Source organism: Oryzias latipes, chromosome 13 (assembly GCF_053564925.1).
Source record: "Oryzias latipes strain Hd-rR chromosome 13, Olatipes_Hd-rR_3.1".
Lineage (NCBI taxonomy): Eukaryota > Metazoa > Chordata > Actinopteri > Beloniformes > Adrianichthyidae > Oryzias > Oryzias latipes.
Window position 1 is genome coordinate 14327750 of NC_136249.1, and position 12547 is coordinate 14340296.

Consider the following 12547-nt stretch of genomic DNA (forward strand, 5'->3'; position numbering starts at 1 on the left):
GTTTATTAAAATATTTACAACTGTAAAAATGCTTTTGCACAGTTGCAAAAACATTTCCCGTCTCCTGAAATATTTTTCATGTCCTCAAAACCGCTCATGAAAACACACGAGGGTTTCCTTTACTACGAGTTCACACACAAATCTGCAGACAGAAGCTAATGGCGGGAAATTAACTCAAATTACCAAAAACATTTTGTTCAACAAAGTGAATCGTGAATTGTTTGAGAATTTAGTTAAACTGATCTCAAAATTAGAATAGAATTAGAGTAGAGAACATTAGAATAGAATAGAGAACTACATACATCTAGAACTTTCTCCCTTAAAGCTTTCCAAAATGTACTCCATTGCTCTTACTTAGACTAAGAAGAGGCTAAAATCAACAACATATAATACAATATAGTGCAGCATGCAAAACAAACCAATTTTTTGTAATCACTCCACCACAGTCACCATGATGGTGTGTTTTGCATTATGACAGTAGAAATTAAACTCAGGTTTTAGAAAACAGAATTGACTCAGAAAAAAACAAATAACGATAAATCTAGATTACCCTGTGTAATATTTTATGATGTAATTGGCTGGTGAGAGCTGGCACATGGATTGGTGGATTCATCTAGGTAGAATATTCAGGTCTGAAGTTGTAACTGGAGTTTATGTCTGTAGATCTATGTGTAACTCGTAAATTTTTCAAACTGCTGAAAATAAAAATATTATCTATTGATTTCAAAATTAAACAAACATATACCTACATTTTTAGAAGTGCTGTATGTAGTTTAAATTTTTTTTTGTTCAATACGTACTCGTCATAATCCAGCATCTCGTCGTCGCTGCAAAAGCCGCTAGACAATTGTTGGGAAGAGCTCTATTCCAACAAAGAAAGGACAAATCCCGTCAAGCTGCACAGCGAGAGAAGAGAAAATGGAAGATCGTAGGATAAAAACATGGGAAATCTTCTTGCCTTGCCTGCCATGTTCCTTTGAACACTGCGGATGAAGTCTGGCCTCTCGTACTCATCAGAAGTATTTTCATCAGAGTCCGAGCCTGGGAGAGGATGAACAGGAGAACTTCAAATGAGTCGACTTGTGGCAAGGATAAAATCATTCAAACAACATGTATGCCTTCTAGCATGAGCAGGATCTTTTACTAGTGATCCCGTCTAAAAGTATTTCCTAAAACCTGAGAATAACAATTTTAACCATCATTCACAATGTCCCCTGTTTAATTTGAAAAATGACTAACAGATGATTCAAATATTAAGGTCATTAAAATGACAGACATAAGCCTGAACCTCAGCCTAATGGTTCTAGAAAAATGAACTAAACTGTTAGCAGTTAAACAGGTTTTCAGTCAGGTTAATAAGTATTCAGGACATTTGACTCAGTAGATTTTTTTAAGACAGTACATTTTTACTCTTTGTGTTATGTAAAATAGCAGAAATATTTTCCGCAACAAGCATCCGCTGTTGTCAAACCAGTAAACGATCTGCACACTGGCAGTGGCCGGGCTTTATGGGGTTTTCTTTTTGGCACACAAACCCTCCCAAACTCAACCTGAGTGACTGGCAGTAACAAAGAGCTGCCAAATCTTTTGCCTCTTTCTACTACAATTAGTTCTTCAGGTTAAATACTTTATCAAATGCTAAAGCTTTCTAACCTTTAGCATTTTGTATTCCGATGAGTCTTAGTAATCAAAAAGAACAGATGAAAAGGGGAAGTAAAAACATGGATCTTAACTAAGTTCTGAGCAAAATTACAAAATGAAATACGGGAAAACTGTGTGGAATTTTATGAGTAAATGGATTTGAAATGATGAATCTCTTAAGACTCCATAATGCTGGAACATTAAAAATATGATGCTGGAAGCATAACTGGATCTGAGAACCCCCCACCACCACACTCGAAAAGGAATTCATGAAGAAAAAAATGTATATTTTTATCTAAAACTTCTGTACTCCAAATGCTATTACCCAACATATATCAACTTTCAAAACAAGCTGATAGTTGAGAAAGATAAAGACTTTGTGCCATTGGGGGTTGACCGGGGTGTTGTAGGTTTGTCGATTGTCCGGGCATGTGGAGAATCATAAAGAGGAACTGTCACATCTTAATGTGATCATAGGTGTGTCTTGCAGTTCTCTTGAGACTCTTATGGCCACCTTAAGAGACATCTGTCACAACTGCCCTTTTGGGTGGATACAGGCTGTATGCGGGTGACAATCAGTGCATATTTTGTGTGGCCGTCCAGGCATCTAATGGGCACTTACGAATCAGGTCAGGGCTCCAGACTGCGACCAATTGGTCGCATTTTGCGACCAAAATTTAAGAGTGTGCGACTGAATTTTACATCCAGTCGCACATGTGCGACCAGTAAATTTGCCTGACCCACCCTCCGTATTTTTTATACATTAAACGTGGAAGGGGCACATCAATGAGCAATGAAATAATCAATGAGACGCGAGCGCACACGCACGGAGGCAGACACACACACTCGCGCACATACTCATGAAACGCGAGCACACACTCGCGTGATGTCCGTCTGTGAGTCGGCCACTGCGTGTGAAAAGAAAGGGAAAGCCACTGTAAGTGGCTAAAATGCGTGGAGGGGGCGGGGCCTCGAGATAATCGAGCGCGCGTAAACATCTGTGGGAAGGAAACGGTGACAAATATCATCACAACCTGATATGTGCGTCTGAGCTATGAGAGCGAGCGAACTATTGATTCATTCTTCCGACTTGCGGCTAGTGTACCAGTGACAGAACAACAGCAGGGGTCTCAAACTCGCGGCCCGCGGGCTGTATTTGCGGTCTCAAGATGATATTTTGCGGCCCCCATCTTAATATGAAAGTTTAATGTTAATGCAGGCCTCCAGTTTTAATGAATGACACTTTTTCATCGTCGTGCACGGAGATGACCAACCAATCACAGTGGGGTTAATGACTCTTGGGGGTTCCTTACTTTCCTTTTTAGAACGTATCTATTCACTCGTAATTTTCTAAATACATGCAGTCCGTGCTGAACTTTTCTCTGGGTCACACAAACCCGGAGGAAGGTTTAGGTTTTGGTTACGGCGGCAAATCAAACGGGTTACGGCAGCACTCCGCTCCCGTCCCGCGGGAGTCGGGTCAGCTGAGGAGAATAAATGTCCCACACCTACATGTGTGACAGCTGACGGGGCTTGAACTTTAAACACGCTCGAGCAAACGGCACCTCGCCTGGATCGTTGGGGAGACCAGGCCCGGGGGGGGGGGGGGGGGGGGGGGAGAGAGACTGTGAGATGAAGGCGAATCTGCAGCAAGACTGAAGGACAACAGTTGGAGTTGTCCTTAACATTCAATTTAGTTTTAATATTCTTCTCCCCCTTAGTGTGATCTGTGTTATTTTATATTTTATGATTATTTTAATGTTTTGTAATGTATGTAGCATTTTTTTAATGAATTGGTATTTAAAATTATTTTAATTAATCACTCAACTACAAAAACCATCAGGACACATGTCCCATAATGCATTGTTTTGTAGTCTGCAGGGCAGCTTTCAGTCAGTTCAGTTTCCAGCTGTGTCCGGGTAGGTTTGCCCCTTTGCTCCCACCCCTTTCTTGCGATATTTTTGTGATGATTGACAGTTGATGTTGGAGCAAAAACAAAAATATATGTCACACACCAGGTGATCTGCGCAGCGTTGAGTTCACCTGGGTGATCTCAAACACGGTTATTGTGCATCTTGGCTGCACATATTTGGTGTCACCAAGATAAATTTCCATCTGTTTTCTTTACTATTTGTACTGTTATGACAGCGATGGTGCTGTCAGTTTACATGTTGTTGCATCTTCAAAAGTGCAGAATAAAATGTGACACTGAATTTGAAACAGCACATTTTAATTTCTGCATCTATTATTAAAGTATTTATTAGTAATACAGTGGAAATTAATAGATTCGGTTGGCATGTTGATTTACGGCATGCGCCCCTAAATTTTCTGGTTGTGCCCCTAGAATTTTCAGTTAGGGGCCACAGTGCTCCTAGTGAAAAAAGTTAGTCTGGAGCCCTGCAGGTGCACATCCAATGCGTAAAGCATCGTACAACAGCATCACCCATTCATCATAAGTATGTGTAACTACCATTAGCCTTAGAAATACTTCCCAATACAGTTACCACTTACCAGGAAGCCGCGGGAGCCACAAGGAAACTGCAACACCTGCACTCTCTTTAAGATGCAGACCCTCTACGGGCCTGGACAACCCCTAAACTCGCTGCACCCATATGGGTCGATCCCCTGTATAGGTGCGTGTGACTAAGACTAAGAGACTCCCTGTACTAGCTCCCTACTGACCACACGAATGCCGCACACACCAGGTGTGCAAGTCATACACAAGTGCCCGTAGGATGCCCACACAAACTACGGTCTGTCTAATTTCCTCATTTCTAACAGTCAGGCTGCATGCAAAGACCCCGCAAGGAGCACGCACCTATCACAGCGCTCTTTGAATAGTTTGCAGGATTTATGGGACGTTGGAAAGAAATTTAAAATTTGAAATCTCACATCTCACCAACTTCACCCTTACTCATCCTTGTTGTATACGTTTTCACCACAACCTGTCATCCACAGCATGCCCATATAAAAAAATGTGCATGGACATTTACGCTCTACGCGATCAAGAGGTCTACGTCTTTGATGTTTTTCCCATCTGCAGGTCCTATACTAGTTGGATTTCTTTACCCATAGGCACCCCATATCTACCCTATATCTACCCAAATCTGTGGGTAAAAAATGGGGGAAATCCTTTAGCTAAAGAAGATTAAAAGGAGAAAAAAAAGCATAAAGTGGGCCAAAAGTTGAACTGAATTTAAGTTCAGACTTCCATCATTCAATCAAATCCTTCTGCCCTTATCCGAGACCAGGTTGCGGGGGCAGCAGTCTAAGAAGAGATGCCCAGACTTCCCTCGCTCAAGCCACTTCCTGTAGCTCCTCTGGGGGACCCCGAGGCGTTCCCAGGCCAGCCGACAGACATAGTCTCTCCAACCTGTCCTGGGTCTTCCCCGGGGCCTCCGCCCAGTGGGATGTTCAGACTGCTCTTTTTGAAATATTTCAGAAGTTGTGTTAAAACACTTTTAGACAATTTGATGGTGGAATTAATGAACAGTAAATGACTTTTGAGCCAATTCTTACCAGAATTAACAGAAATCGCAAAATATTTCAATTTCAAACAATCCTACAGTCAGGACCATAAATATTTGGACAGACACATTTTTTTGTAATTTGGTTTCTGTACATTACCACAGTGAATTTTAAATAAAACAACTCATAAGCCACTGAATTGCAGACTTTTAGCTTTTATTCCATGGGTTGAACAAAAAAAATTGCATAAAAATAAACTAAAGTATTTTAAAAACACAATCCCTTCATTTCATGGGCTCGTAAGTAATTGGACAAATGAAATAACTGAAAACAAAATGGTCTTCATAGACATATTTCTTCTAATTTTGGGAACGATGCCCTTCAGCTGGTACGTGAATTGGAAAAGAAAGCTATGAAACTACAAGGACCCCCTGAGGTTCAACATGAGATGCAGACAAAGCAACGTGATCCCCAAGAGCCTACAGATGGGCAAAGGGGTTAAAGGACACCGAGCTGAGAACATCATCCACAGAGCCAGAACCCAATTTTTAAAAGGACAGGATCAGACAGACGTATTTCATCATCAACAACCTGAAAGGTTAAATGAAGAATCTAAAGGTGAAATGAAGAATCTAAAGGACAATTTGGCCGCAACTGTTACTGAAGAAGTTTTTCAGAAAATTGTCGGTTTCACCCAGACGGCACAACTGGCATAACACAATAAAAGCAAGCAACGGCAAATCAAGAAATTTCAGATTCTCACAAATCAACAACAGATCCTTAAGGACAGGCTCAACAGGGAGAGTAGAGGACACCGCACCAAAGCACTGATTGACAGAGAGAGGTGGACTAAGAATATTTCTGACCGCGAGCTGATTCAAACGGAGAAAGAGGTACTATCCGAGGGGCTGAATTTCTCATTTACACCCAATCATATCCCCGTGGTAAACCTCATCACAGCTACAGAAACAGCCATAAAGAGGAACAAATTGACTGGATCTCAAGCTGAAGAATTAAAGCTCAGAATTTCGGCTGCGCTGTCCAGTGCCAAACCAGCACCTTCCAATCTTTCCTCAGATGAAAGAAAGGCCTTGACAGCTCTGGAGAAGGACCACAGTATCAACATTTTACAAGCGGATAAGGGGAGATGTACTGTGATCCTGAATGCGGTGGACTATTAAGCCAAAGTTAACCACCTACTCAGTGACACCACCACATATGAAGCACTGAGAAGAGACCCAACCAGCGGCTACAAGAAAAAGGTTATTGACTGCCTACAAATACTGGAGAGAGATCAAGTCATCGACAAACCACTATATTACAGACTGTACCTGGGTAATGCCATTCCCTGCATATATGGCCTCCCAAAAATCTACAAGGAAGGAATACCACTGAGACCCATTGTCAGCAGCATTGACTCCATCACTTACAACATGGCTAAACACCTGGCTACTATTTTGGCCCCTCTGGTTGGCAATACAGAGCATCACGTCAGGAATTCACAAGATTTTGCAAACAAAGTCAAACATCTTCAGCTGGATTCTGATGAAACAATGGTGTCTTATGATGTAACTTCCCTCTCCACCTGCATTCCCACCACCGAGGCAGTGATTTCAGTGAGGAAGAGATTACCCCAGGACTCCAAGTTACAAGATAGAACAAATATGACAAGACCACATCTGCGAACTGCTGGAAGTGTGCCTCAACTCCACATATTTCCAATTTAAGGGAAACTTCTACAGACAGAGGCACGGCTGTGCTATGGGCTCTCCGATCTCATCCATTGTGGCCAACTTGTACATTGAAGAAGTTGAGAAAAGAGCCCTGGACTCGTTCCCAGGTGATTCTCCAAGCCACTGGTTCAGATTTGCGGACGACACTTGGGTCAAGATCAAAATCCAGGAACAGGAAAGAAGAAAGAAGAGCAACATATCCGTCAAGCCCTCCAAGCCTGTGGATATCCCAACTGGGCATTCACCAACATACAAGAAAACAAGACAAGAAGGAACAAGAGCCGAAAGGGAACAGTATTTCAATTCCTTATATCTCAGGCTTGTCTGAAAAACTAAAAAGGTTTTTCAGGCAACATAACATCCCAGTTCATCTCAAACCAGTTAATACTCTCAGACAAAAACTAGTTCATCCAAAGGACAAAATTCCTAGCTACAAACAGAGTAATGTTGTGTACTCTATCCACTGCAAAGAGAACTGCAATGAACAGTATATAGGAGGAACCAAACAACCTCTACACAAGCGGCTTTACCAACATCGCAGAGCCAACCCAAGTGGACCTGAGTCTGCAGTGCACCTCCACCTGAAGGCCACAAACCACTCGTTCGAGGACAGTGAAGTCCGAATTCCAGCCAGAGAGAAAGGATGGTTTGAGCGAGGAGTGAAAGAAGCCATCTTTGTCAAGAAGGATAAACCTTCTCTTAATAAGAATGGTGGTCTTAGGTTTATTCTTCCATCCATCTACGGCAATGTTCTGAAACCCAAACCAAACCAAACCAATTCCACCTGAGTCATTAACAGCTGAAAGAGGTGACCAGTTTGGGGAGGGAGTCACTGGCTCCCCAACCTCCAGCTGAAGACAAAGGACTCCGAACAACCCGAAACCATGTAGGCTAACTGACTCCTCCCCCATGAGCGCATATATAACAGCTCTTTTACCAGCTAATTCAGAATTGACAAAGCCTCTTGGATAAGAGGTGAGACCTCTTCTAACTTTAAAAACTAAGTCCAGATGACAGCCCTTAAACCTACTACAAAAATGGTCATTACTAATATTTGGTTGATAACCCTTTGTTGGCAATGACAGCCTGAAGTCTTCAATTCATGGACATCACCAGATGCTGGGTTTTCTCCTTCTGAATGCTCTGCCAGGCCATTACTGCAGCGGCTTTCAGTTGCTGTTTGTTTGTGGGCCTTTCTGTCTGAAGTTTAGTCTTCAACAAGTGAAATGCATGCTCAATTGGGTTAAGATCAGGTGACTGACTTGGCCATTCAAGAATATTCCACTTCTTTGTTGTTCCTTTGGCTGTATGTTTTGGGTCATTGTCCATCTGTATTATGAAACGCCGCCCAATCAGTTTGGCTGTATTCACCTGGATCTGTGCAGACGGTATGTCTATGAACATCTCAGAATTCATTGGGCTGCTTCTGTCCTGTGTCACGTCATCAACAAAAAACAAGTGTCCCTGTGCCACTAGCAGCAATGCACGCCCAGACCATCACACTGCCTCCACAGTGTTTTACTGATGATGTAGTGTGCTTTGGATCATGAGCTCCTCCACGCCTTCTCCATACTTTTCTCTTGCCATCATTCTGGTAGAGGTTGCTTTTGTTTTCATCTGTCCAAAGAATGTTTTTCCAGAATTGTACTGGCTTTTTTAGATGCTTTTTAGCAAAGTCCAATCTAGCCTTCCTATTCTTGAGGCTTATAAGTGGCTTGCATCTTGCAGTGTACCCTCTGTATCTACTTTCATGCAATCTTCTTTTTATGGTAGACTTGGATATTGATACGCCTACCTCCTGGCGAGTGTTATTCACTTGGTTGGCTGTTGTGAACGGGTTCCCCTTCACCATGGAAATTATTCTGTGATCATCCACCACTGTTGTCTTCCGAGGACGTCCAGTACTGTTTGCATTGCTGAGTTCACCAGTGCTTCCTTTCTTTCTCAGTATGTCCCAAACTGTTGATTTTGCCACTCCTAATACCGTAACAATTTCTCGCATGTTTTTCTTCTGTTTTCTCAGCTTAATGATGGCTCCTGTCACCTGCATGGAGAGCTCCTTTGACCGCATGTTGTCTGTTCACAGCAAAATCTTTAAAATGCAAGCACGAGTCCTCTAATCAACTCCAGGCCTTTTATCTGCTTCACTCATAATGGCATACCAATGGAATTGCCCACACCTGCCCAGGCAATAGCATGGAAGTCAATTGTCCAATTACTTACGAGCCCAAGAAATGAAGCGATTGTGTTTAAAAATAATTTAGTTTTTCACATTTTTATACAATCTTTTTGTTCAACCCATGGAATAAAAGCTGAAAGTCTGCACTTCAATGGCATCTAAGTCGATTTATTTAAAATTCACTGTGGTAATGTACAGAAACTAAATTCTAAGAATGTGTCTCTGTCCAAATATTTATGGTCCTGACTGTATAAGCGAAAAGGAAATCTTCAGCATTTATTTCAGCGCAAACAGTCAAAAAGAACATTTCTTTTTGCAAATCTACCCCATGCGTAAGCAAAACGGAAAAATCTGTTTTACATGTCAGTATTGACAGCATCTGCTTTTTTATTTTTAAAACAGCGACTCATTTATGTCAGGCATACTTCTGTAATTTGTTTTCCATGCAAAACAAATATAAGTAGCAGAAACATTTTGATCCCTTTGCTGATTTAACATTTTATAATAACTCACTGGGAAGTTGGGGAATCCTCCTGGCTGGGACAGCTGGCTGGGGGTCAGCCTGAGGGGGCAGCGTGTTGTTCTCCTGTATTTGGGGTGTCTTGCTTCGAAGTGGGATTTGTGGAGGTTGGTCTCTGGGTATTTCATCAGTTCCTGTTTTTATGGGTGGTGAGCTGGTGGAAAAAAAATGAGAAGGGCATGATGACAAAAACTTCAAACTTTTTAAATAAAACGTGAGTCCTAGTTATGCACCAGCAAAAACAATGCGCATCTTGGTAGAGGTTCATACCAATCCACAGATTACTTGAGCCTAGTTTTTTTATCCTCTCAGCCATCACCTGTATAGTGTGCATCATCGTAGAAACAATAGTGGTAGCTGTTTGTTTTTTTTTTCTTAAATGGTCACTTCCTGCTGGTTTCAGAGTGACATGTACACTGTACCACAGTGGCACAACATTCAGTTAACCACATATTAATCTGCATAATTTACTTTAGTCGTTTTTTGTGTCATACTGGCCACCACTTGCGTTGTATCAAACCAAGCAATGCATTTACTTCAACTCTATTTCTTAGTAAAAAGTAAAACTAGCGCTCTTCAGTTCAAACGGTTTCCAAATGTGCCATAACCCTAAGAGATACATTTCTCATAGAACCAGAACAAAAAGACAACTGTCTGCAAATGTCATTTTACTAGCAGACATGTAGTGCAAAACACAAACCACACACACACAGTCTCTGACCTGAAATGGCATATCGTTTGCTCCAAAAATTTAAGAAAAAATTGTAACTCAAAAGCTGCAGTTTTCTCATGTTTGCATTGAGTACTTATGAACAGTGTTAGGAGTAGTACAAAAGTAATGCATAACAGTAACATATTACTATGTGCCGTAGTTTTACAAGAAAAATACTTTGCTACTTTAATGTTATACTCATTACATGTCCAGAAACTTGTGTTTAACAACAGTTTAACTTTGGCTTGAAGTAGGCCTGCCCCCATTTCCCTTTGTTTACACTCTCCCCCGGGGGGCCCTCACACTCACAACCTAACACTATTGCTGCAACAAAAATGCTGAAGCTATCCAGCTGTTTTGAGCCTGATGCCAGCTCAGATGAGGAAAATGAAGATGTGCATGGATCTAGTCGTCTACAAGTGGATGCACCACAACGGAGCAGAGCAGCCAGTTTGTGGCTTGCCATCGTGGATTCTATGGCACACCTACAAGCTTTTTCCTACAGTATTTTTTGTGTTTCTGCCCCTGATTCGCAACGATTTGAATAAAAACTCCAAAATGCCAATTTAAGCTTCATTTTTTAATACAGTATATGTTCTTTATCATCAAAATATCCCCCAAGCACATGCTAAAATGTACAAAAATGTGTAAAAATGATTCTCTCCCCCCCCCCCCCCGAGATATTTTTTCATTTTTCAAAATGACTTAAAATGAAGTCATTTTAAGATGCTTTTCTTGTGAAGCTTTTGTTTGTTTTATGGCCAAAACTAACTATTGTGGAGGGTTTCTTCTCCAATTGTGCTGTCATTGTTTTCATTTTATCAAAGATAGATTAGGAGTCATTATTTCTGTATATCACCCTTCAACAATCCATCCATATATCTTCTGAACCTGCAGAATCCCAACCCAGCTTTTGTTGGTCGAAGGCAGAGAACACCCTAAATAGGTCACCAGTCCATTGCAAGGCCACATGCACATTGGGGCAATTTAGAGATACCTTTAAAGATACCAATCAACCTTATGAAGAATGTTTTTAGATTGTGCGAGGAAACCACCATGCCCAGAGAAAGCCAATGCATGTACTGAAGAACATGCAAACCCCTCACAGGAAGGTCCCAGCAGGGATTTGAACCAGGACCTTCTTGATGTTAGGTGAGAGCCCCAACAACTACACCACCATGTAGCAATCCCATTTCATACAAACCAGAAATATTTTGTGGTACATTTGTTACATAATTAATCTTCTACTTTTGCAACAAAAAAAAGTAACTTAAATATTCTAAGACTCATGCAATGAATTACAGTTTTGCAAAGAGTACTGAGTTGGGGTCAGGGATTACATTTGAACAATAATAATAAATAATCTGTGTTTTTACCTTTTGAAAGTATCTTGTACAACACTCGTTATGACTATATAAAACAATGAGCTGCAGGCACAGCTGTATCTCAGGAACCAAAACGGTGGTTTGACCCCCAAAACAAACCCCTTTGGTTCAACTAGACATGTTTTATGATCTTTGTCAACGAACTGTGATATAACTAGAAAACCTGAAAACATCTGTGAGGAAAATGCACCATACGGTCTTTTCCAAGCATAATTACTATTATGCTTAAAAGCATGATACGGTTTATGCTCACTAGCATAAACAGCTGTGCCTACATTTGCAAACCATCCTTAAAATAGAGTAATACAGTGACAATTAACAGTTTAACCTTGAGATAACAATTTTATGAGCTCCTAATCTGAGTGGAATCAAAATAGTTTGTCCCACTGACATCTTCCTATGACTCATGACTTTTTTACTTCAACACTAAGCAATTGTTACCTATCAGGGTGATCTCAAACAGTTTATTAAACTAATCAACAATCAAGCATAAAACAAAGCTCTTCTATCTCCACATCCCCCATCTGAGACATTTGGGTTTGAACGCTTGGTCTACGCTGATGCTTAACATGTCAAGCCAGAAGATGATTTAAAGATTGGTAGTGCATGAAGCAAAAGTTATCACCCACCTGCATATTTGAACTTAGTTTAAATAGTTGATTTGTGATTTTTTTTTACAACTTTAAAACTCAAACTCCTGAGTTTTATTGAAGTCTTGAGTCAAGAATACATCTTAAGCTTTTATGGTTACATGTTTACACTCTGCAAACCAAATGTTTCTGTAATGTAACATTAAAGATTCTGTCTTCAATCATTTGATGGTGTTGGTGTTGAGGCATCCCATCAGCCAGTCACAAGTCACAAAAGCACAGGCATGTCTCACATGCTTTGGCTGCAAGAACTATACTC

At 41.0% G+C, this 12547-nt stretch overlaps 1 protein-coding gene across 2 annotated transcripts in view; it reads right to left on the bottom strand.

Moving 5' to 3' along the window:
• arap1 (ArfGAP with RhoGAP domain, ankyrin repeat and PH domain 1) overlaps window positions 1-12547 on the bottom strand; it is a 62820-nt gene that overhangs the window by 37042 nt on the left and 13231 nt on the right. For both annotated transcript variants that reach the window (XM_004075811.5, XM_020708392.3), the window contains exons 3-5: window positions 9535-9695; window positions 959-1041; window positions 801-862 (exon numbers count right to left, since the gene is read on the bottom strand). In XM_004075811.5, coding sequence (XP_004075859.2) covers window positions 801-862; window positions 959-1041; window positions 9535-9695 — 306 coding nt within the window. The remainder of the gene's footprint in view (window positions 1-800; window positions 863-958; window positions 1042-9534; window positions 9696-12547) is intronic.